This window comes from Chiloscyllium punctatum, chromosome 14 (assembly GCF_047496795.1).
Source record: "Chiloscyllium punctatum isolate Juve2018m chromosome 14, sChiPun1.3, whole genome shotgun sequence".
Taxonomy (NCBI): domain Eukaryota; kingdom Metazoa; phylum Chordata; class Chondrichthyes; order Orectolobiformes; family Hemiscylliidae; genus Chiloscyllium; species Chiloscyllium punctatum.
Genome location: NC_092752.1, coordinates 21,841,714 through 21,868,475, shown reverse-complemented (window position 1 = coordinate 21,868,475; position 26,762 = coordinate 21,841,714). Strand labels below are relative to the sequence as shown.

Sequence of the window (26,762 nt, the reverse complement as noted above, 5' to 3'; positions counted from 1 at the left end):
GTGTTGCTGGAAAAACGCAGCAGGTCAGACGGCATCAAAGGAGCAGGAGGATCAACCTTCTTCAGGAATGAGGAGGGTGTGCCAAGCAGGCTAAGATAAAAGGTAGGGAGGAGGGACTTGGGGGAGGGGCGTTGGGAATACGATAGGTGGAAGGAGGTTAAGGTGAGAATGATAGGCCGGAGAGGGGGTATGGGCGGAAGAAGATTGGGAAGAAGATTGCAGGTCAAGAAGGCGTTGCTGAGTCTGAGGGTTGGGACTGAGAAAAGGTGGGGGGAGGGGAAATGAGAAAGCTGGAGAAATCTGCATTCATCCATTGTGGTTGGAGGGTTCCTAGGCGGAACATGAGGCGCTCTTCCTCCAGGCGTCATGTTGCCATGGTCTGGCGATGGAGGAGGCCAAGGACCTGCATGTCCTTGGCGGAGTGAGAGGGGGAGTTGAAGTGTTGAGCCACGGGGCGGTTGGGTTGGTTGGTGCGGGTGTCCCAGAGGTGTTCTCTGAAACGTTCCGCAAGTAGGCGGCCTGTCTCCCCAATGTATAGGATTAAATTACTTGAAGAGTGAACAGATATCAGATGAGGATAATACAGGAGATGTATTGAGATTAGATTTTGCCAAAACCTTTGGTACAAAACCATGTAACACGTAATGAATTAGGACAGAGCTCACGAATTGAGGGGACAAGCAGAAGAATGGGTAGACAGTCGGCTGCAAGATAGAAAGCAGCCAGCTGAGGTAAAGGGTAGCTGGACAAAAGTGCTGGATGTATACCAAACTTGATCAGGTTACACTTGGGATTACTGTGAACAGTTCCAGCTGGCATATTCGTATAAAAAGTAAGATTATAGAGGCTTTGGAAAAAATACAAGAATGATAATATAGTGCTTTTTTTCCATCTTTGTTCATTCATGGGATTCAGGATTTGCTTGCCCTTCAACTGAGTGGCTTGCTAGGCCATTTCAGGGGGAAGTTAAGAGTTAGCTGCAGTGCTGTTGATCTGGAGTTGCATACAGACTAGACTGAGTAAGGATGGCAGATTTCCTTCCCCAAAGAACATGGGTGAACCAGATGAGGATTTTACAACAATCATGGCACCATTACAGGATGTCAAACAATGAGAAGATGAAGTCTGGGGTATGTTGGCCTGAACAACTCATTGTCCAAATGCACATACCAAGACAGCCCATAGCTAATAATCATTTGAATCTGCCTATTTGTAAATATGCTGAGAATTTAACTGAAGTAACTGAACAATGTGAATCAGTTTAACAAAATTTCTATAAATATGCTGAAGTTTAGTCAACTGATCCTTTACTTTTCAGACAATCGATACAGCCTGATAGCTATCAAAGGCTAAGACAATGAAGTTACCATTTGTGTAGCATTTTAACAATCATTTCGGTTTGTCTCAAATCTCAATACAAAACAGCTCTCATTTAATGAGATTGTATTGCTTATTAAATCATATCATCACATGATGTGACACCATTAGTTGAAAAACTGCTATAAAGTGATTTTGTTCCAAACCTGTATACAGGCTCCAGTCTTCTCAGTACACAGGCTGCACACTAATGCCCATCGGCTGGCAGGGACATGGGAGACCTTTGTGATGGGCTCCATCTTTTCTGGGCATCCTATGCTAACCTGAAGTAAACAGAAGTTTTGTAAATCAAACCAGACTGAATTTTATTTTTGAAACATCATAGGCAAAGATCGCTACAGGGAGCGACATAGCAAATTCACCAGTGTAAGAAATATTGCTTTATCTCATCATCGAGGCTCTTTAGTTGGAAAGCAAAACAATGGGAGCATTTTATTTGAGAGTTCCAAACCTGGGAGAACAAACTTAAAAAACAAGTCCATCTTGATTTCAGCTTGTGACTGTTAATCTGAATATGATCCAGCTAGAATAATTCACTGCGAATGGACTGAATGCATTATCAAGTTGACTATAGCCAACATTCTTCCGGTTATTGGGTCTAAAGCCAAGTACCTGCTTCTACTCAGGCTCCTTCTTAATCATAAAGCAGCATTCTCCAAATATTGGAGCGTTGGCATATTTACAGACATTTATTTTGGGAAAAAAAACTCTACATTAAAAAAAGCACAGGAGTAACCACTAAAAAGAACACTTTAAGATGCAGACAGATTTACCTGGTTCCAGTACTACTTTCTACACCCAGCAGATCTTTAAATGGTTGGATGAGATGCTGCGAATGCTCACATCTGGATCTTGCCTCTCTAACAGGGACACAGGCTAAGTTGCTGAAATGCAAGCCGGTACTAATAAACTGTAATTGAACTTAGAGAGTATTGCTGCAGCCACACGGTATGGAGGAGAAAGCGAACCAGCTTTCAATCAGTGTCACGCGGTCCACGGGATGCTGTTTCGAGGCTGGGTGTTTCCCGATAGAAAGAAGATAAATGAACAAGACTTAGCCCAGGCCAGCTTCAACTGGTTACCCAGCAGCAGACACTGGGCACTCACTACCTACCATTCTCTTGCCCGGGACGGGTCGTAGAGGCACAGAACACAAGATTAAGTGAAATTGTTGTGGGCTAAAATACATTTCTCCTGCACATGCTGATATGCTGTGCGCCACATTTTCACTAGACACAGTTGCAAACACTTCCTCTTCTCCAGAAACTACTGACAGTACTTAACCTGCAAAGAGTCCACATTATTGTGCACCGCTAAAAATTTACTTGGAACTGGAGATTCAATTTCTTGTAAACTTTCAAGCTCTCACAGCCTTAGAATCGCAAATGGCCACAATATGAATGGTGGTCAACCATCTCATTGGACCACAACTTGCTGATGAAATTACCTCAGAGCAATTCAACTGGGTGTAGTCACAGGGTCCATTGTGTGAGCTACAAAGGTTTGAATTAGAAACCTATGGAAAGTCTACTACAAGGAGGAAGAACAGATGACTGCGGCAGGCTTGTGTTGACAAATCCTTGCTCACACTTTTCTCTCCATGCCCTTTTCAGAGCTACGACAGATTAATTCCCTCTAAAGTTGGATTTGAGACCTAGATCTGGATTTTGCACTTTCTAGATCTGCCAGAAAGGGGTGGGGTTCATAAAATCCAGCAGGTGGTTGCCTGCTGCGCACCCGTCTGACGCTACTCCCCACATCGGGTTGAAAGATTGTGGGGGAGGGGGTTGCAAACTGGTCTGGCCCCAGCAATACCCCAGACTTGCCTTAAGATGCTGCTCCTCTCCATTGGGACCAACAATAATCCCAGCAGTGTCCACACTCCCACCTGGTGCTGTTGAGACTACACACCTGCTAGCCATCTGATTGCCCACTATCTGTCTAAGACCGAAGCTTAAGTCTCACTTTAAAGGATGTAGCACTGCTCCCAGCATTAAACTGCTGAGAGACAGTTGTCAGTAAGGTGGCTGAGCTCGCCATTGACCTTTCAACCGAAGAAGGGCTTATGCCCGAAACGTCAATTCTCCTGCTCCTCGGACGCTGCCTGACCTGCTGCACTTTTCCAGCATTTTTCAACTCAGAGATTAAGTCATGTTTTCAGGCTCTTAGGAATGGCACTCTAAGTTACTCAGAAGTGCTAGGATGTTTTTATAATTTAAATCCATACAAAGAAGCAGGAGCAACTCACTTATTTTGAAACAATTGGAGTGCCATCACAAGATGAAATTCTAAGATCAATTTTTACCTTTAAAATAATATGCCATCCTTAAATTATTTTATCACTGTTGTGAGCTAAATGGAGCATTGTGATATATATGACAACATTCAGTACATTTCAATACTGAATTCCGAATGTCTTTGAATATTAACAACTTCCACTTACACACACACATACCCAGGCCTACTTTTTAAAAAGCTCTGCTATCGGAAAAGGGCATATTTTAGTTTTATAACAAAGCCATCATTTTAAATTTGCCTACTTGAACTACTTCGATCACCAGAGTGCATTTCTTTCCCCCGTCAAGAAAAGTGACAACCTATTATACATTCCACCAAGGGCAATGCGATGTTTCATGCCTTACCTCAGGGATCCATAAAGCACAGCTCACATGAACCCACTTTGTCCCACTACGGGTTGGCTTCATTGCTCCACCTTTCTTAGGGCAAAGCAGACACTTGGGCTGGACACCAAGCGCACAAGTCCGACATAACCAACTGCCTTCCGGAACTTTCAGAATTCCATAACAAGCCTACAATAAATGCACAAAGAATACTCAATACACACAGTGATGACTGGTTCTGCCAAACTTTCAGATCCCTATGCCTCCTAGTCACACCCAATCAGTTACATGTTGCGTTAAAGTCATGACAATTATTAAACTTGTCTCCATGTGGATGTATTTAAATGCTTATAAAACGTTTCCCAGTTCCATTCTTTTATACTGAAACACAGGAGGACATAGCACATTTCCTTAGGTCAAGGTTATATATCATTAGATGATCATCTGCAAATTCAAATGATCAACTACTGACTTTCACCCCTAGAAATCTTCAGCAAATTTTGTTTTAACCAACACCCTCCATAAACCAGCTAAAATTATATATCTGAAGTGTATTATCACGACCTCCACGCTGTCCAAATAGTCAGTTGAGGGTGCGAGCATGAAGGATCTTTTTTTAAGGCAAAGTTTGAATTATTCGAATGATTTATGCTGTAAATAAAGGATACCTCCTGCATTATGTTTCTGTTACTTAGTGCACGTTTTTACATTGATTAGTCTCTTGGTCAACTGGAATATTTGATCGACCAGTACATTCCAGGTCTCATCGGTGCTGGTTAATAAAAAGGACTGCAGATGTTGGAGATCAGAATCGAGAGTGTGTTGCTGGAAAAGCACAGCAGGTCAGGCAGCATCCAAGGAGCAGGAGAATCAACGTTTCAGGCATAAGCCCTTCATCAGGAATCATAACGATGGGCTTATGCCTGAAACGTCAATACTCCTGCTCCTCGGATGCTGCCTGACCTGCTGTGCTTTTCCAGCACCACACTGTCAACTCTCGTTAATAAAATGTTTGCAGTATTTTGATAACATCAAATAAAGTTAAAATATTGTCATTCAGATCTGAAAAAAGATCCCCACTTTGTTTTCTCCAACAGACGATATGTACACAAACACACAGCAATATAAAATCTCATAATTATAACTTATACCACTGAGTAAACCTGATCAACAGTAAAACCCACTGATGTCTAATTTCTCTTGTAGGCCAGTCACAGAGACGCTTGCATCAAACTGTCTATTCTACAATATCTCAAAAAATCTCCTAACATTAACTGGGAATGCTAAATTGTAAAGACAATGAGCATGACTCTTTTCTGACTTGCTTTTCTCTATTTTAATTAGTTCATGGAATGCGGTTGTCACCAGTTGAGTCAGCATTTATTGTCTATCACTAATTGCCCTTGAGAAGGTAGTGGTGAGCTGCTTTCTTGAACTAATGTCATCCTTGGGATGTAGGTACACCCACAGAGACATTAGGCAGGGGGTTGCAGGATTTTGACTGAGTGACAGTGAAGGCACAATAATATAGTTCTGCTTCAGGATGGTGTGGGCCTTGGAGGGGAATCGTACAAGTACCAGTGTGCATCTGCTATCCTTGACTTACAGGTGGTAGAGGCTGTGGGTTTGGAAGGTACCGATAAAGAAGCCTTGCTGAGTTGCTGTAATGTACTTTTGCGGATGGTACACACTGCTGACACTGTGTGTTACAGGTGCAAGTGTGAATATGTGAAGTAGAGGATGGGGTGCCAATCAAGCGGGCAGCTTTGCCTTGGATGATGCTGGGCATCTCAACAGTGTTTGGAGCTGTTTGTCCAGGTAGGTGGAGAGTACTCCATCACAATCCTGATTTATGTTTTGTAGATGGTAAATTGCCACAAGGTTGTCAGTTACTTGATGCAGAATTCCTAGCCTCTGACCTACTGCAGTTTTGACTTATATTCTCACATAGTCACAGTCACACAGCATGAAAACAGACCCTTCAGTCCAACTTGTCCATGCCAACCGGGTTTCCCAACTAATCCTGCTGCATTTGGCCCATATCCCTCTAAACCTTTGCTGTTCACGTACCTGCCCAAATTGCTTTTAAATGTTGTAACTGTACTTGCATCTACCACTTCCTTTGGCAGTTCTTTCCACATACAAACTATCCTCTGTGTGAAAATCTGCTCAAGTCCCTTGTAAATTCTTTTCCTATCACCTTACAAAATAAGCCCCCTGGTTTTGAACTCCCCAATCCTGGGGGAAAAGGTCATTCTTATTCACCTTATCCATGCCCATCATCATTTTATAAAGCTCTTTTTAGGTCATCCCTCACCCTCTTACGCTCCAGTGAAAAAAATTCCAGCCTATCCACCCTCTCCTTATAAGCCAAACCCTCTAATCTCGTTAACATGCTTGTAAATCTTTTCTGCACCCTCTCCAATTTAGTAATATTGTTCCTATAGTAGGGTGACCAGAACTGTACACAGTACTCCAAAAGTGGCCGAACCAACATCTTGCACAACTGCAACATGATGTCCAAATGCCGATCCTCAGTGGCCTAAACAATAAAGGCAAGCATGTTAATTGTCTTCCTAAGCACCTTGTCCATTTGTGACACCATTTTCAAGGAACTATGCACCTGAACCCCGAGGTCTCTCTGTTCGACAACACTTTCCAGGGCCCTAGCATTAACTGTATAAATCCTGCTCTTGATCATCTTACCAAAATGTAACATCGCGCATTTATCCAAATTCAACTCCATCTACTGATCTTCAGCCTACTGGCCCAATTTATCAAGATCCCTTTGTAACCTTTGATAACCTTCTTAACTGTCTACTGGCTTAACTCCATATATCTGCCTTTGGCCCACATATCTTAATAAAAAAAATTAGCTGTGCCAGAGTTAAAATTCATAACAGATCTAGCATCAACTGCTGATGGTGAAAGAGAATTCCAAGCGTCTATCACTCTGTGTGTAAAAGTACTGCCTAACATTGTCCTGAATGGTTGGGCCCTAACTCACGGACTACGCCCCCAGCTCTAGAATCTCCCAACAAGTGGAAACAGTTCATCTTTATCTACCCTTTCTTTTCTTGTTAGTATCTTGCAGATTCAAACATATCACTCCCCTCTAATTTGTATTGTCTTTCCTCATAACTTAACACCTGAAGTGCAGGTATCATTCTTTGTAAATCTGCACTGTACTCCCTCCAAGATCAATGTATCCTTCCTAAGGTGAAGGTGTGGAGTCTGGAATTTGGCACAAGATCTAGTTGAAGTTGAAACAGTATTTTGGAAAGAACTATCAAATTTGCTGAAAGACTTGCATTCTATGGTCCAATTTTAAAAGTCAGGACTCTTTGTGCTTTTTCAACCACTTTCTCTTGCTGCTTTTGTGCGCTCACACCCACCAACCCCTCAAGACCTGTCTGATCCAGCACTCCCTCGAAAACTAAAAATCACACAACACCAGGTTATAGTCCAACAGGTTTAATTGGAAGCACACTAGCTTTCGGAGCGACGCTCCTTCATCAGGTGATAGTGGAGGGCTCGATCGTAACACAGAATTTATAGCAAAGATTTGCTATAAATTTGCTAAAGTGAAACTATCACTGTATTCTAACAGATGAAAGGCTTAACAGACAATCAATTTTTCAATGTATAATTTCAGTTACATCACACTGCAAATTTTTGCTATAAATTCTGCATTACGATCGAGCCCTCCACAATCATCTGATGAAGGAGCGTCGCTCCGAAAGCTAGTGTGCTTCCAGTTAAACCTGTTGGACTATAACCTGGTGTTGTGTGATTTTTAACCTTGTACACCCCAATCCAACACCGGCATCTCCTTAAAAACAGGAGCCTTCATTTTATCCTGCCCCTTTGCCTTATTCCCACCAAAGTGAAACACTTCACGTTTCTCCACATTAAACCTCATCTACCCATTCCATTTGCATCCTCTTCAAATCCGTGGCTACCCTGCTCACAATACTTCACACTTATGTTTCATCTGAACACTTTGAAAACGGCACCCTGGCCAGCCCAAGTGTAGCTCAGTTTTCCAGACTTGGGATTGCCCAACTGGGATTTGAACTCATGTCTCCAGCTGAAGCAGCCAGGCGTCTGGGACTGAACTTCCCCAGCAATATAACCCATAACGGAGCTGTATTGCAGCAGCATGACAGCTTAAAAGAACATGGGCAGTGTATGATGGACTGAGACTGATAACAACTGTCAAAGACTCTGCAATTAGTCAGTCAATTGCAATCTTATTGGAGAGACCTCAGCCCCAGGAAAGATTTCAAAGGCTGTAGAGATGCTCAGGATTTTGCACTGCAACATGAAAATAAGGAAAACACAAATGACTGAACAGGATGTGGTGGACTCATCTGAAGACTATTAGATATAGATTATTCAGTTTTTAATGGAACTGCCTAGAAGGATGGTTAAGGTAGGAAACCTCGAGGCATTTAAGGAGCATAGAGATGAACACTTAAAATGCCATAGCATAGCAGGCCATGTGGCTGATCCAGTTCAATTCCTGCTCAACGGTAACCCTCAGAATGTTGATTGTGGGGGATTCAGCGATAGTAATGCCACTGAATATTAAGGAGCGATGGCTAGATTCTCTAGTGTTGGAGCTTGCCATTGCCTGACAGTTACTTGCCATCTATCAATCCAACTGATCCAAATGATGACTTAAGCACAACATCGTGGGTCCAAGGGCCTGTTCTGTGCTGTACTTTTTTATGTTCTATGACAGTTTTAATTGAGCTCCTTGAGACCATACTCTGTCAAATGCTACTTTGATGTTAAGTTACTCTCAGCTTATCCCTGTAGTATAGCTGTGTTGTCTATGTTTGGACCAGGGCTGCAATAGGTTCAATACAAGCGTGCCCATACCAGAACTTTGTGTCAGTAAGCAGGATATTGCATGTTTCTGTCAACGATGCCAAGCTCTATACTTGGTTCCAATGTGTGGGATGAACAGGAAGCGAAGCAGTACAGAGAAATCATTATGGCATAATACCCAAGAGTATTTTTAATGAAATGACCAGTTTCATCGATTAATTACAAAACTCATCATGGGCAGTGCAGGAGGGCAAGAGTGGGGAAGGAATTAAATTAAAATAGATTTAGAAGGGCAACAGTGGTTGCTCATCACAAGGACTTCTGATGCAAGTATTAAATAGGTGGAAACCACTTAAACCTCAGTCACCATGCCAAAACTGAACCGGCCACCATAAACATACATGATATACAGTATCAAGATGACTGGTTTGTCAGTGCCCACTCTGCATCAGATTTGCAAATAATCCCTGACCTCAAGTCTCCAGGCAAGAAACTGAGCCTATTCTTGAACTCTGCCAAAACAAAACTCATATCAATCCAGACCTGGTCAGTCAGATATTCCACCTCCCGTATATGCTATACATGAGACAGCCTCTGGAGGCAGCTTGGTTGTGAAACCTAGAGCGGGGCATTCGCTTCACGTGGAGTTGGCTCCTGGCAGCAGCAATGGCATGGACTGGGAAGGCCAGAACATGGCTGCAGCAGCTGAGAAGGAAAAGTTGGAATTCTCTTCAAGTTTTTTAAAATCTTATTCTAAGTTAGTGTGAATGGTGTCTATGGATGGCAATGGCACACACTTTTCACTGTATTTTATATTGAATATGTGTGACAATAAATGATTCAAATGGAAAATAGGTTGAATACTTCCCATATCTTGGCAGCCACCTTCCTCAAAAGCTTACCAGTGAGAAGGAAATCTACCACCAGAACAGCTGCATCACCTGAACCTTCTACAAACTACAGGTGTGAGTATTTGACAACAAGTATTCCACTAGTCAAGAGAAGTCCAAGCTTACAAAATCATTGTCATCATCACACTCATGTATTGCACTGAGACCTTGACTGTGTATTCGTGACACATAAGAATGCTCGATAGTTCCAGTACCAATACATCACGACATTCTCTGGATTCAATGGGAGGACATTTGAACAAACATTAACGTCCTTCGTGTTACCAGATCCTGCAACATTACTAGGATTGACTGGACATGGTCCAGATAGTTGGAAAAATCTCTCAACATTAGATCCTGTATTGTTCCATGAGAGAAGGAAGAAAACATTACAGTAACAGTCTAAAACCATTCTTGAAGCATGGCAATACTGACACGATTGACTGTAGATAGACTTCCAGAAGGTGCCCGGCACACTGTCATACAAGATACTCATGAGGAACATCACAAACCAAGGAATGAATGGATAGTAGTAACATGGATACAAAATTGGCTGAGCAATACGAAACAGAGAATAAAGCTCAATAGATATTTTTTGGGCTGGCAGAAGATTTGTAATGGAATTCCTCAGAAGTTGGTAGTGGGACTCTTGTTTTTCTTGTTTTCATATATACTAATGATCCAGATCTTGGTCTGTCAGGGACAATTTCAAAATTTGCAGTTGATGCACGACTTGACAGAATTGTAGGGTGTGAGGTGGGCAGTGCAGAATTCCAAAAGGACACTGACAAGTTTGTGGAATGGACAGGAAGGAGAGAGATGAGGTTCCATTTAGAGAACTGTAAATTGATGCATTCTGGTCAGATGAAAATTGAAATACAACATAAAATAAGGTGCTCAAGAGCAAAGGGACCTGAGTCTATATAGGCACTGATCATTGAAAATGGCAGGAATGAAGACAAGGAACAGAACACTTCCTCCCATCTTCATTCCTATCCCTCCCAAAACTTCATTCAAATCCATTGAGCAGAGCTTTCCTTCCTCAACACTGTAGCCACTATGCTCTGTTCCTCCTGATCCACTCCACAGCCTGCAGTACAGTTGACCATGCTATCTGCATCTAACTACTACTTTCTGTTCTCTGGCTCTACTGACTCTCCGTGGCAAAGGTGCATTCCAATCGATCTGAACATAACCAGTATGAAAACTAACTTCCCCTGACATAGCATTGTATCCAATGTTCCTAACAACATATTCAATAGGCTTCTCCTCTTTGCTAGCTAATGGACAGAGCTAGTTGAAGAGGGGTGGGAGAAGGTTTGTGTGAATTGACATAACATGGATGTGAGCAAGTTTTGAGAAGACTTGTAGCTCAGGTTGAGGTTCTGGATGTAGTTTGCTCGCTGAACTGGGAGGTTCATTTCCAGACGTTTCGTCACCCTACTAGGTAACATCTTCAGTGGATTTCCAGGTGAAGCACTGTTGATAATTCTTGCTTTCTATTTACATGTTTGGGTTTCTTTGGTTTGTTAATGGTATTTCCTTTGCTGATGTCATTTCTGGAAGTGATGTCATTTCCTGTCCTAGAAGCATGGCATTCCAACCGGAACCCTATCAACATACACATCGAGTTAGACCCTTCTACCACCCCTTGAGAAAAAGTACAGGAAATGGCATCATCACAGGAAATGACATCAGCACAGGAAATACAATCACCAACCCAAAGAAACCCAAACATATAAATAGAAAGCAAGAATTATCAACAGTGCTTCATCCAGAGGCCCAGTGAAGATGTTACCTAGTAGGGTGATGAAACGTCTGGAAATGAACCTTCCAGCTCAGTATGCAAACCTACATCCATAACATGGATGTGGGCGGCATGGCCGCTCAGTGGTTAGCATTGCTGCATGACAGTACCCAGGACCAAGGTTCGATTCCACCCTTGGGCAACTGTCTCTGCATGGAGCTTGTACATTCTCCACATGGCTTTCCTCTGGGTGCTCTGGTTTCCTCCCACCGTCCACAAATGTGCAGGTTAGGTGGATTGGCCATGGGAAATTGCCCCATGGTGTCCAAGAGTGTACAAGCAAGATGAACTAGTCAGGAGGAATGCAGGGTTACACAGATAGGGTAGGGGGGTTGGATCGGGATGGAATGCTCTTCAAAGAGTCAGTGTGGACTTGATAGGCCAAATGGCCTACTTCCACATTGTAGTGATTCTATGATTCTATGACATGTTGGGCCATAATTACAGCACAAAACTTGGCAATCGCTATTACTCAGCTACATCAGCTATAAGTAGAACGTCACTGATACTGGTCACCTTTACTGCTCCACCACCTCTTCTCTGCCCCTACACTCTCAAACCATCTGCTTAGCTCAGCATCAGGAAGAGACACAGGTAATTATCCTTGACCCGCTATTTCCACAATCTCTATCACCCAATTATCTCCTCTTTCAGGATGGCAACCGGTGTCCAGTGAAATTCCACAGAGGTTAGTGTTGGACCATACTCACATTATATATTAATGATCTGGACAAAGGAACTGAGGGCGTTGTTGCTAATTTTGGAGATGACACAAAGACAGAGGGAGGGACAGATAATGTTGAAGAAGCAAGAAGACCACAGAAGGACTTAGACAGGCTCGGAGGGGGGCAAAAAAGTGGCAGATGGAATACAACGTGGGAAAATATGAGATAGTGCACTTTGTTAGGAAGAACAGCAGTCTAGACTAGTTTCTAAATGGAGAAAGACTTCGTAAATCTGAAGCACAAAGGAATTAAGGAGTCTTAGTTCGAGATTCTGTTAAGGTTAGCATGCAGGTTCATTTGGCAATTAGGAAAGCAAACACAACACTAGCATTCATTTCAAGAGGGTTAGAATACAAGAGCAGGAATACACTGCTAAAGCTGAATAAGGTTTTGGTCAGATTACATCTGGAATATTGTGAGCAGTTTTGGGCCCAGTTCTAAGGAAGGATATGCTGGTATTAGACAGGGCCGAGAGGAAGTTCACAAGAGTGATCCCGGGGATGAAAGGCTTGTCATATGAAGGGTTGTTGAGGACTCTGGATGTGTACTCAATGGCATTTACATGAATGAGGGGGAGATCGGATTGAAACTTACAGAATACTGAGAGGCTTGGATTGAGTGGAAATGGAGAAGATGTTTCCACTAGTAGAAGAGACTAGGACCAAAAGGCACTGCCTCAGGTGTAAAGGGATGACCCTTTAGAACTGAGATGAGGAGGAATGTCTTCAGCCAGAGGGTGGTGAATCTATGGAACTCATTGCCACAGAGAGCTGTCTAGGCCAAATCATTGAGTGAATTTAAGACAGAGATAGATAGGTTCTTCATTAGTAAGGGATCAAAGATTACAGGGGGAAGGCAGGAGAAACCTATCAGACATGATCAAACAGCAGAAGAGACTCAACAGGCCAAGTGGTTTAATTCTGCTCATATATCTATGGACCAAACGACACTATCCTAGGACTTAGTTCAATTAGACCAAAATCTTATCTCACTGAGATCACTTTCTCCTACCTCTGCAACATTACTTGCCACCGTCTATTCTTAGCCATGCTAAACTAATTGTCACCCCTGGATTTGAATGTGCAAAACACCTGCTGGGCTGGCCTTCCATTTTCTATTTTCAATTAAACTCAAAACCCTGCCACATGATTCCAGTTCTACACTGCCCACTATCCACATTCTCACAGTGTAGCTCTGGGTCTCTGTCCTTGAATGCATCACATCTGAAATTCTTGACTCTTTTTTAATCAATCACTCTGCCACTGCCACATCATATCTTGAGATTTGCTTCAGCCTCTCATCTCCTTCTAAATGGTCCATTCTTCGTGCACAGACACAGAATCTCACCAGGGTTAGCAGAATGATCAGCCACTATCTGTTCTACCTCTGCAACTCCCTGTTTTCAAAATGTTCACCATTATAACATAGAACTGTAGTTAACACCATACTAGCTGTATACATTTTCCATGCTTAGCTTGATTACAGGAGCATGATGCTCAACAATTATTTTCTACAAGCTCATCTTCCAATTGAATGAGTGTGCTCATTCAGTAAAACAGATGAACTATGCAGGAGTGCTAGCAATCTTACCTGATGGACGCATATATTGCATTTGTCACAGAAAACCATCTCGTTGTCATCCTCGCCATCTGGAGACTGGCACACGTCACACACCACATCTTCATCGTATTCAATTCCTAGTCCTTCTTCGTTCTCAATGGCATGGTTCATGTTATCGTAACATCTACGCTCCAGATCCTCCATGACTTTCTCCATGGTGAATTCATCCAATTCAGCCATCCCTGACAAAGTCAGCCAAAACATTCTGCATTAATATTGTGCCAGTTTGCATTTTTCCATCCGTTAATAATTTTATACTTTCTTATTCATTCCAGTTCAACACTGGCCAGATTTTGCGACCCCAAAACAGTTGGCCAAAATGCTTCACATTGGACATCAATGGTACTGCTGCAGGCTCATTTCATCTGGGTTAGCAGTCAAGAGATGGATTATTATTTATAAAGGTATTTATACTAAAGAGAAAACAGTACACTTTTAGTAAATCTTATACGAATCGTATTGGTCACAAGATCTTCAATATAACTTACTGTCTAAAAACAATTCAAAAACATATTAAAGTAGAAATCTCAACCCTGTGTAATGTATTGGGAGGGCAACTTTCATGAAGATGTAGTCTCAGCCCATCTGATATCTTGGCTGATTTGAAGAGTCTCCAAAAAACAATTCTAGGCACTGTACTAAGTCATAATCCATTCCATATGTTAGTAACTCTGAAGACATTATTCCACAACTGTCTCTGCTTTCCTTAGCTCACAATTAAAAATTACACAACACTAGGTTACAGTCTAACAGGTTTATTTGGAAGTACTAATTTTTGGAGTGCTGCTCCTTTGCCAGGTAGCTAGTGGGGCAGAATTCTGTGTCTTATGATCCTGCCCCACTAGCTACCTGACAAAGGAGTAGTGCTCCGAAAGCTAGTACTTCCAAATAAACCCGTTGGACTATAACCTGTTGTTGCGTGATTTTACCTTTGTCCACCCAAGTCCAACACTGGCTCTCCTCATCATTCCTTAGGTCACAACAAACATTCCAAACCTGCCTGCTCAATTATCAACAGTATCTTTATAATCAATCTCAATAATCTAATCATCAAAAGGCATTTGATACAGTGCCGCACAACAATTGTGGAAAATCATATATTGTGGTACAAAAAGTCAATAGCAACATAGATACAGAATTGGCCGAGTGATAGAAAACGGAGTTATTATCAATGGATGCTTTCTGGACTGGAGGAAGGCCTGTAGTGGAATTCTCAGGGATTGGTATTGGGACCCTTTACTTTTCCTGATAGGTATTAATGATCTAGATCTCATCGTGTAGGGGGCATATCTTAAAATTCGCAAATGACACAAAACTTGGAAGAATTGTAAACAATGAGGACATAGTGGAACTCTGGAAGGACATCGGCAAATTAGCAGAGCAGGCAAATAAGCGGTAGATGAGTTTCAAATCATAGTGAGAGGTGATGCATTTCAGTAGGAAGAACATGAAAAGACAATATAAAATAGGAGGTTCAATTCTTAGGGAGTAAAGGAGCAAAGCGACCTGGCTCAATATGTGCACAGATTATTGAAATAATAGGTTGATAGAGCATTAAGTAAAGCATATTTGGCTTTATTAATAGGTGCACAGAAAACAATAGCAAGAAGGTACGGTTGAGCATGTACAAGACACCTATTAGACCGCAGCTGGAGTACTGCGTACAGATCTGGCACCACATCAGAGGAAGGATGTAAAAACATTGGGGAGAGCACAGAAGCAAGATATAAGAATGACTCCAACAAGGAGGAACTTTAATTAGGAGGCTAGATTTAAAAAGTTAGGACTGTTTTTCTTGGAGAGAAGGTGGCTGAGAGGAGATTATTATGATAGAGGATTTAAAAATCATGAGCAGGCTGGATTCTCAAAAAGAACAAGGACAATAAGTCATCGATTGAAAGCGGTTTGTAAAAGAAACAAGGGTAACGCAAAGAAAGACACTTACATTCAGTGAGCAGTTAGGGTAGGGAATGCATTGCCTGAAAATGGCAGCTGGTTTAATTGAGACATTCAAGAGGACGCTAGATGTTTACTTGAATAAAATGATGTTCAAGGATATAGAAAAAAAAGCAGGAGATTGACATTCGCTGCTCGTTGGATGCTGCCTGAACTGCTGTGCTCTTCCAGCACCACTAATCCAGTATTTGATTTTCAGCATCTGCAGTCATTGTTTTTACCAGGAAATGATCCTCATTTAAAGGGCCGGTGGAGGATTGATGGGCCAAACAGCTTCTTTCTGCACCGGAATATTTCTGGGATCGTCCATAATACACAAAGGCAACAGTAACTTCAACCTTTCCCCTTTCACGTCAATGAGAAAAGATTTTACTCTCCAACACATCATTTATGTTACAGTGGTTTCAGGACATGCATCTTTCTGATGGCAGCAAACTATTTATATCGTTTCTTTGCCTTAAGGGGCAAGGACATTGATTTGTTTGTTTGTCGTGAGTTGATGAACTAGTCCTTATCACTGGAACTGATGCCGGGTGCACAGGACAATGCTCAGACACACTTGAATTTACTGAGTCTTATTGGTTCGCAAACTCGTTGGTATTCAGAAAATATCCAATTCAAAATTGTACATTTGAGTTTCCTAGATTTTTCCTATGAGGGAACAATGGTCTGAAATTTTTTGTCACAGTATCAAAGTGCGCTAGCTGAACCAAAATGCCACCAACGGCCTGACTCCAGATGCCCCTCCACTGAACTCCACGCTTACCATTTTCACACCAGGGGACAAGGAAATGAACTTTGCACGTACGGTTCATGAAGGCATCTGCACAAATTAAAATTCAGGTGTCTTCAAATAAATCCACTTAATCTCGTGAGATATCCAAAACACCAGACTTGATATTTTTCAGGAGGTCTAAAGCTGCCAGAGTTAGTTGGAGAGGTAGGGTACTCCTTCAAGTAGGGCCGGAGTAACCTTTGAGAGAGCCAACTGCCCTTTGAAAGAGGTCAAGTGCCTTTTACGACTTTTAAAAATTAACATGAAGGTGTTAAAGAAGTGGATAAGTTTGTCAAATCTGTCAAGTAGTTAAGGCAATGAAATATTGTCATCCTTAAATCTTTGAAAAAGAAAGTGCTTGCTATTTCATTCTGCCTTTTGACATCAGCCTTAATGCCATCATTATAGAGTTTATGCTGTGTGACTGATTTCACAACCTATCATTAGCACAGTAGGATGTCTGTCAGTTCACAGTTTAATTAACAGCTCCAAATAAAGTTTAATGATGCTTGTTTCTATAAGGGATGAAAATGAGGAAGGTTGTTAAAGGTAGTAACTGAGGTTTTCTTTGATATCAGTGAGTGTTGTTTAATACAATGAAGCCATCGATAATCACAAAGAAATTTTTTATTTCATCTTTGCATTAGATAACTTGACATGAAGAATATGAGGGGCTAAAGGAGGGTGGGTTGAGAAACTTAGCCTGGATGAAAGAAATGAGGGCCATAGAGGTCTAGGTGGAAGACCATAGTTTGGCATGGATATGAGGGGGCACAGGTTTACGAAGGGACCATGAGGTAATGTGGAGGACTAAAGAACAATAGGGAGGTGGCCACGGTTAGATTGAGCAGGATACAGTAAGGCTTTTTCTTGCTTTCTTTTAAAATTAATAAAGTACCTGTGCGCTTTGAAGCTTGAACTTCATGTATTGGAATATTTCTGTCCTCCTAAGGTGTCTGTGGACACCATAAGGAAAGTAATTAAGAAAAATAACATTGATGTGAACTTATAATATTTACAACAGTTCAGGAAGTGCTTGAGGACAACACAGTTTGAAGATTCAATGCATTGAAACTTTGTTTACTGCCGATTGTACGCAGTAAAAAATGAAGCTCACATTTGAGTTTGGGTTTCCCGATTTGTATTTCATCTCAACATGTTCTTCTGCCAAGCAACCATTTGTCACAAAGGCCTATAAAGAATTTCACCAATAAATCATCAGACACATGCTGCTCAAACCTTTCATCTCACAAGGTACACACCTCATTAATAATCATCCATTCAGCTACATTTTGTTGCTGGACTGATCATAACTATCATTGAGCAAAACTCTAAAGCTGTCACCAATTTTAAACAATGCATTAAGAAAACAGATCATTCTTTCACAGATGTTAAAAATGCAGTGCACACATGAAACAATCCGAAAACATAAAAGAACCATGACCTGGTAATCAATTCCAGAAGAGAGTGTGGAATTTACAATATTAAATGGAGAAAACTGTCATGAAGTGTGAAATGCCTTTACAACTACATCTTTAAATACCCGATAGCTAGTTGGTGAAGGATGAAATCACAACATGCCTTTACTCAGTTTAGATTTATACAAAATGAATCCTTTCAAATATAGACCTCCTAACTCAAACTTCACCCCAACACCAGTAGATGTCTCTTTAAATTATTACCTGAGCACATGTGATCGTTGACCTTCATTTTCATATATTAACCATAATGACACACAATTAACAGAAGTATCCATGGCAAGTGTTAAGACGTTTGCAATGACCTGCATTCTTTAAACAACTTTCCTTCCCTCTTTTCATGTGTCTTCACAACAATCTTGAACACTGTATTAGGGAGATTACATGGTGTCCTCAGAATCCCTACAGAGCAGACAGAGACCATTCTGTCTCAGTGCACTGAGTCTGCACTGACCCTCTGAGAAATATCCCAACTAGACCCACACCTCCCCGTCCACATCATGCCACATTTCCCATGGCTAATCCACCTAGACTGCATGTCCCTGGACTCTACCAGGCAATTTTTTAGCATGGCTAATTCACCTAACCAACACATTCCTGGACACCATGGGTAATTTAGCAAGGCCAATCCACCTAACCTGCACATCTTTGGACTGTGGGAGGAAACCGGAGCACAGGAGGAAGAATATGCAAATTTCGCACGGACAGTACAAGGTTAGAATCAAACCCAGCTCCCTGGTGTTGTGAGGCAGCATTGCTGACACTGAGCCACCATGCCACTGTTGGAATGCTTCTCTGGCTTCCTCTCAAATTTTCCTCTTGCAAGAGAACATCTGGCATTCGATTAGCATCTCTAGAGTTGGGACCAACAGATCAATGGGAAGATCATTACATGGAATTTAGAATGAAAGAACTTGCACCTTTCACGAACCCTAGGTATCCCAAAGCATCGCATCGTCAATGAATTGCTCTGGAAGTGTGCACTGTTCACTGTTATAATGTACTGTTGTGATTCTTCAATCCTTGTGAGATACGTGCATCGACTGATATGCAGTAAGATGGGATCATTTGGTCCACTGAATCTGTACTGACCCTCTAAAGAGTATCCTAGCCAGACACACACCTCTCCATAAGTTATAGGAGTAGAAGCAGGCCATTCAGCCCATCAAGTCTACTCCACCATTCAATGAGAGCTGATCTGATAATCCACTTTCATATCTTTACTCCATAACCCTTGATTCCCTCACTGATTAAAAATCTGTCCATCTCAGCCTTGAGCTAGTTGAGAGATAAATGTGGGCCAGGAGCCTGGAAGCTTCAACTACTGTCATAGGATATTTTACACAAAAGGAGACAGGAGACAAGGTCTTGACTTAACCTCATACTGGCACTTTCAACGTGTTAGCACTTCATAAGAGGCACAGTGGATAAGTTAGGGTGTGAAAACAGTGCTGATTTGTTCTGATCCACAACCAGCAATCCAGAGTTTACCTCTCAGTCTCCAGTAAAATTTAGCTTTACATTTCCACTATCATGTCGATGCTTCAGAAACTACTGCCTGAGGCTGAAGAAATCTCTATCCACAACCTATCAACGCATCTGACAAACTACCAGAACTTTTTTTAGTACATCATCTTCAACTGGAGAAGAATTGTACAGGATTTTATTCTATTCTGCTACATCACAGAGCATTGAAGCAATTAGAAGATTTTTACTGAATAAAAGTCACGAAAACTCATATATGCTCTTCTAATGTAGATCACAATGTACTATACAACAGTCAAATTTTGCCAAGTCTAATCTGTGCCAACACAAACTGAGAAACTCCCAATTTTATCCTGGACCAAAGGACGATGAGCTTGTTACACTCTAACCAGTCTGGTTTGTAGAAATGTTTAGAGGAACATAATTCACGAACAACTAACCTGTTATAAAGGGAGAAAAACTGTACTACATTCTCTGCATGCACACAGTAAAACTGACCATGTACAGCTAATCCTCTGGCTTTGCAGGTATGATGCTGGGAATGTACATCAAACAAAAAACAAGTGGGAACCACTCAGTTATCTTCTAATCATGAAACCGAAGGCCAGAAAAATGCTTTTGTGGCTAAATTTTCACTATGTACTCATGTTGGCAAAGTCCCCTGCTGGTATTCAGTCAGGAAATAAATCCATATTATGCACAGTGTATTATCCTGTGATCTGCTACGGAAACAGCCTTTAAACAGTTTCTGTCGTCTCATGTCACACACATCTCAACATTAAATATCTCTACCAGCTGTAATTTATCCTGCACCACACCACATCAATTTAACATCATTACTGTGCTGAGTGCATACTAAGGAGATTTCAACATGAAGAAATATAAGACCAGGGAGGCACACTGGATTGGAATTGAACCCTTTGCCTATGTTTCCTTGCAATAAAATAAAGCATCCTTTTTCGGTTAGGTTCCACTTTTTTTTTTACACTTGACCAAAAGTAGCTTTGACATGCACACACACTCATTCCACAATGTGTAGCATGCTTACACTGTACTATGCAACATCAAAAGAAAACAGTAATCTTTCATCTTGTTTGAATTTAACATTGCTATCTGGAACAGTCAAAAGTCCCAAGTGAAGCATTTTAGTCTCGCTCTTAATCAGAACACATTTGCACCGTAAAATTGTTTAAAACCTGGCACAAATTGTATAACTATTTAATTTTCCAAGAATGAGTGGCATGGATTCATATAAGCTTATGAACCAAGAGCAGGAGCAGGCCATTTAGCCCTCAAGTCTGCTCTGCCATTCAATAAGATCATTGGTTAGAGACAAAAATAAACTGCAGATGCTAGAATCCAAGGTAGACAGGCAGGAGGCTGGAAGAACACAGCAAGCCAAGCAGCATCAGGAGGTGGAGAAGTCAACATTTTGGGTGCAACCCTTCTTCAGGGCACTTCAGGATCATGGCTGATCTATTCATGTTTAGAATTCCATATTCTTTACTACCTTCAATAACCATTGATTGCTGTCAGGCAAGGGAATTAGTCCATCTTAAAAATATTCAATGACCCCACCTCCTGAGGCAAATTGTTCCAAAGTTGCACAAACTCTAAGAGAAAAAGATTCTCATTTCTGTCATAAAAGTGCAATCCATAAATTTTAAACACTGTCCCCTGGTTCTGGATTTACTCTAAAGAACTTATAATGTTTCTACCTCCACCTTGTCAAGACTGTTCAGGCTCTTACATTCTGGGGCATGCAACTTACGAACGGCCAATTTACGAAAACAATTCCATACAAGGTATAATTTTGAAGAGCCGCTACTGGAACAATTCCTGTACTTACAAATGGTTCCTTTATACGGTCCTGCATTGTGATCTGACTTATGTACAGTTCGTTTTGTGAATGGATTCCAGAATTCGCAATCTCGGGACTCTCTGTGCTTCAATCAAGTCACCTCTTATTCTTCTAAATGCCAGTGGAAACAACACCAGGTTTTCCTCATCAGATAACCCATTCCAGTTATCAATCCAATAAACCTGCTCTCAGCTGCATCCTTAAGCAAGATGACCAAAATTGCACACAATATTTGAGATCTGGACTCACCAATGCCCTATATAAAAGTGAAGATGTTATACTTTAATTATGTTTAGCTCCTCTTTTAACATAGGACAGTTTTCTATTAGCTTTCTTAATTACTTGTGTATCTGCATACTATTATTTTGTGACTCATGCACTAAATCACCTTGATTGTGCTGTAACTGTAATTCTGCAGGTATTCTCCATTTAAGTAATACTTTGCTTCATTGTTCTTGCCAAAGTGAACAAGTTCTTGCCAAACTGAACAAGTTCATGCATTCTCACATTAAATATCACTCACTCAACCTACCATTGCCCATCTATGTTTTCTTACATCCAGTTTCTGACCTATCTTTATGTCCTTTACAAATTTAGCAACCATGTCTTTGCTTACCTCATCCAAGTCATTCCACACTTTACTGCATAGCAGCAGTGATCATCGAAAACTAATAACCAGTCAACTTGTCTTTCGTGGCATTGGTTTTATGTTGGATATTCTTCTTACAATAGTGTCATGGGATCTTTAACTTCAATCAAAACAGACAAGTCTCACTTTTAAAAAAGCCCTCTGCAATGATATTATGATTCTCCCCCCATTACTGCACTGGATAAGAGATTCCATTCAAATCCACAAAAGAAATTGGATGGAAGCTTGTGTGGTGTCCTGGACAATGTGCATTCCATAACTGGTAAAAACAAATTTGTTCATTTATTTCCTTCCTAGTTAAACACATCATTGGCAGTAAATAACACTGTTAAAGATTGTACAAGTTAATAGCTTTTATAAGTTTCCAATAAAAGCAATTCTTAAAATCTGTCATGTGTGTGGCAACCTTATTTTACATGTGGTCTGGCCAAAAAAATATCATACCCATTCCTATAAATTCTTCATTGAGCATGTTTAACCAGGCTACATCCATGTCATCCAGATCATAACGGCACACACTTTCCGCAAGTGTGCGGATATCCACGTAACCAAGCTCTGGGGGCTCAGAACCAGAGGAGTGAATATATTTCCTTGGTCTGGCAAATGTCACAGCTTTATCCTTTTCCTCAGTAATTCTGCAAATACAAAGAGAAAAAAAGTGTCAATTTACGTGCCTTGTGATCAGGGTTGTCCTTCGGACAGCAAATTAAAACATTTAAAATTAGAATCTCTCAATGGCTTTGTTAAGAAATTTGCTTAGTGATTAATTAAACTTATATTGATCATTGAATTCCAAAAACTCCACTCACTTATAGGGTCCTTTATTGGTGCAGCAACACACAATATTGACATGACTGAAAATTTGAGGCATATTTTGTATGTCAGGGAGGAAATAGCTGGTGGACCAAGTCTGGCTTACATGTGCATTTACGTACTATTCTGTTGATATTTCAAACAAGTTAGGAAGCGCAGCACAAGAGATTAAATCACATCCTTCATCTTAATTAGAGGTAACAAAGTAACACAATGTAAATTCAGCATCACTGGAGGTCACTTAGCTAGTGTGATGTAGAATGACACCAAAGGTGTGAGGTCAATCGTCATAACAACTGTTGTAGTCAATGCAAGATCTGCTTCCTCACCTTGTCTCACACTTGCCTATGTGGTGCCTCTCAACTAACAATGGAGAGACACATTTGTGCTTCTTTGTGCACTATGCTTAGATACCTAAATTTAATACAGGACAATACAGTACCTGGAATGCCTGAGCTGAAACAGATGCTGCCTTGATTTTGCTCAACTTAACGCCAATCTCAACTAGTTGCAGGTAGGTAAATTACAAAACAAAAAGCAAATGTTTCAATCAGGATCGTATTGTGAGAGAGGTCAAGACATACTTTATCCTGTTGCACATTAATTGATTCAAATTTAAATTTCCAGCACTCATACTTGCTTTCTTTTTGCAGATACAGTGGAAGTGTTTTTTTTTCCTGAGTCAATATATCCCACTCTGCAGGGATTGGTTCAGTGCCGGCTCATGTCCACACTCTGAGCTCTGTGGCACTGCATATCAAACTCATTCAGTCCTCCTCGAGTACTGTGAAATCAGATACAAGGTGGGGGAAAAAAAAAGCTCCTTTTCTGGCACTGTTACAGCCTACTGCTTCTGTGCGGCTCTTGTCCAAACATGGAACAGCGAAGAGGTAAGATCCAACTTGCCACTGAAAGCTGCTTCTGTAACATTCATCAGCTGCTCGTGTCTATTATCTTTGCAAGAGCCTTGGCAATAAATAGTGCAGGCTTTTCAACAGCTGCAGATCCAGATCCAGATTCAATCTTCACCTACATCGCAGAGAAATCAGGAGCTGATCTCCAACTAATTACCCACACACCCCAGATTCAGATTCAAATGGCAACTTGTATTTTGCTCTTATCAACCTTTAAGTTCTAGATGGGTGTAATTCAGGTGACATTTACCAAACAAACAATCAGTAGAGTAGTGTGCACCTTGAACCAGCAAATGGAGGCAAGGAAAGAGGTGGTATATCAAAAACAGAGGGAGCGAAACTTTAAGAGGTTTTGTGCCTTGCCGAAGGAAAAGGTGACCGTCTTTTTAAGACCTTAACAAGCTGAGGATTTGACATCCACACCTCAATGCACAGGAACTGGCATTCTCAAGCACTGCTTGCCCACTTGTTTGCCAGTAGATCTTGGGAGCCCCTGTGCGCAACTCTGGAACTGCAAGGAGACCCACAAAGAAGTGTCACAATGCCAGAGAGAGGCAAGCCCCAGGCTTTTACAGCAGGGAGGCATTCTAAGGACAGGGGCTGGGGAAATAATCTAGAGGCCAAATAGGGAGACACAGGTGAGGGGAGACAGCCTGTTGGTGGACTGAGTGAAATAACTCCCATGAAGTAAACTCTCGCTCCCCCTTAGCAGAGTCATGTGTCCACCACTGGCATTACTGATGCCATTTCACCCTGCTGCCTAATCAGATTTAACCTGGTGCAGAGTCTTCTCTCCAACAGCAAATCTGCTGGAGCTATCCTTGTAGGTGCATGAGGGGCAGTCCTATAATCAAACAAGAATTGGGACAGTTTGGTATGTAATGAAGCTACAGGCTGTTTCTTTAAACCTGCCTTCAAAGTCTGGATTGGTCTTTCTGCCAGACCCCTGAATGATGGATGGGATGAAGCTGTCCTTGTATGTTGAATTCCATTCAACTTCAGGAAAAACTCAAATTCCATGCTGGTAAACTGCCCATTATCTGTGACCAACAGTTCCAGGAGTCTGTGTATTACAGAAGATCATGTGCAGTTCTTCTTTCATCGTCCCCATATTTGACAAATGAAGTCTATGCATGTCCAGCCACTTTGAGTGGGCATCCACAATACTAAGAACAGTGAGCCCATAGAAGGCCATTCCCGTGAATGTGGGGGAGCTGCTGGATTTTTGTCCTTGTTGGCACTATGGGCACTGCCCACCAACACAGCTATGCCTGCATTCAATCCTGCCCACCAGACATAACTTCTCCCTAGCACCTTCATTTTGGAAACCCCTGGGATGACCCTGGTGGAGTTCAGCCAGCATCTGGTGGCAACCTTTGCTCAGGACAATCATTCTTACTCTCCATAATAATATGCCATCCTATACTGTGATCTGGTCTCGATTGGTCCAAAAAGGTTTCAATTTTGGTTGTGACAGTCTTTTGGTTTCCCCCATCAGCACCAGTTGTTTTATTTTTGCCAGGACCGGATCTTTCTGAGTCCAAAGTCTGACATTATCAACTGTGATTGGATGTGTGCGTCCAAAATATTTTACAACTATTGCGAACATGTCCAGTGGTAGCAGTCCCAGTGAGGTATCTGTCAGCGGGAGGCTGCTCAGTCCATCCGCATTTGCTATTTAGCCTCCCAGGCAGTGTTCCAACTTGTAATTATACATACTCAATATTAGAGTCCACCACTGAATTCAGCCTGAAGCTATGGTTGACACTGCCTTGTCTGACTTAAGTAGACCCAGCAGGGGTTTGTGGCCTGTAATTATTACGAATTTACACTTATAAAGGTATTGGTGAAACTTCCTGATTCCAAATATGACCATCAAGCTTCCTTCTCTATCTGGCTCTGCATTAGCCAAAGTCCTGGATCCATACGCTATTGGGTGTTCCACTGCATTGGGCCATCTGTGAGCTGATACTACCCTGAGGGTATATGGGGAGGCACCAAATGTTAATAGCATGGGTCATAGCATGCTAACACCTCTGAGAATGATAGCTGTTTCTTCACTTCCCTAAAAGCTGTGGCTTGACTATGGGTGACCATTTCTAAGGCTGACACTTTTTTACGAGTTAATGTAAAGCTGCCAGGATGGAAGCCAGGTTATATATAAACTATTCGTAATAATTCTACAGTCCAAGGAAAGATGTATGCTCCTGTACAGATGTGAAAGCCAGGACACCTTTGATCACCCTCATTCTATCTTCCAATGGATCTAACCCAGTCTTGTCAACTCTGTAGACCAAGTAGGTCACTTGGGGTGCTTGGAACACACATTTTTCCCTTCTAAGGTGTATGCCCCGCTGAGAAAAATATCTAAAGGCTGCTTCCAAGTTCTCCTTAACGGTCATCCCTGTTATTATCACATTATCTAGGTCAATGGTTACCTAGGGTATACCTTGCAAAATGCTCTTCACCATCCGCTGAAAACTTGCACAGGCTTGCTTTACCCCAAATGGCAGTCTTGCATATTGCTACAAACTCTCATGAGTATTAATTGTAGCATCCTCGTCTAACTGCAATTGCAAGTGCATGTGGCTTTTGTCCAGCTTCATAAAGGACCCGGGGGGGTGGGGGGGGGGGGGGGGGGGGAGGTGGGGGTTGGTGGACATTAACTTCCGCCAACTTTGGTGAAAGAACTGCTTTCCAATTCTGTTTCACCTTCCACTGTGCAGCATATTAAAGCAGTGGAGACAGACTGAGTGACTTAAGTGGGCAATAACTGGCCACCACTTAAGAGCTTCATCAGGGTCAAAAGGGTGGCTGGGAAAGGTAAATGTTGTCTGGTCACTGACAAATACAACTATCCAATGGGAAATATGCCTAGCAGGGAGTGTCTCTACAACCCAACCCTATATTTAGTCATAATCCATCACCCACATATCAATTGAGGTGGTACAATGA

The 26,762-nt window shown here is 41.6% G+C and overlaps 1 protein-coding gene across 1 annotated transcript in view; it reads right to left on the bottom strand.

Moving 5' to 3' along the window:
• jade1 (jade family PHD finger 1) overlaps positions 1 to 26,762 on the bottom strand; it is a 136,051-nt gene that overhangs the window by 35,804 nt on the left and 73,485 nt on the right. The window contains exons 5-8 of the mRNA XM_072584067.1: positions 22,525 to 22,715; positions 13,847 to 14,058; positions 4,020 to 4,187; positions 1,524 to 1,640 (exon numbers count right to left, since the gene is read on the bottom strand). Coding sequence (XP_072440168.1) covers positions 1,524 to 1,640; positions 4,020 to 4,187; positions 13,847 to 14,058; positions 22,525 to 22,715 — 688 coding nt within the window. The remainder of the gene's footprint in view (positions 1 to 1,523; positions 1,641 to 4,019; positions 4,188 to 13,846; positions 14,059 to 22,524; positions 22,716 to 26,762) is intronic.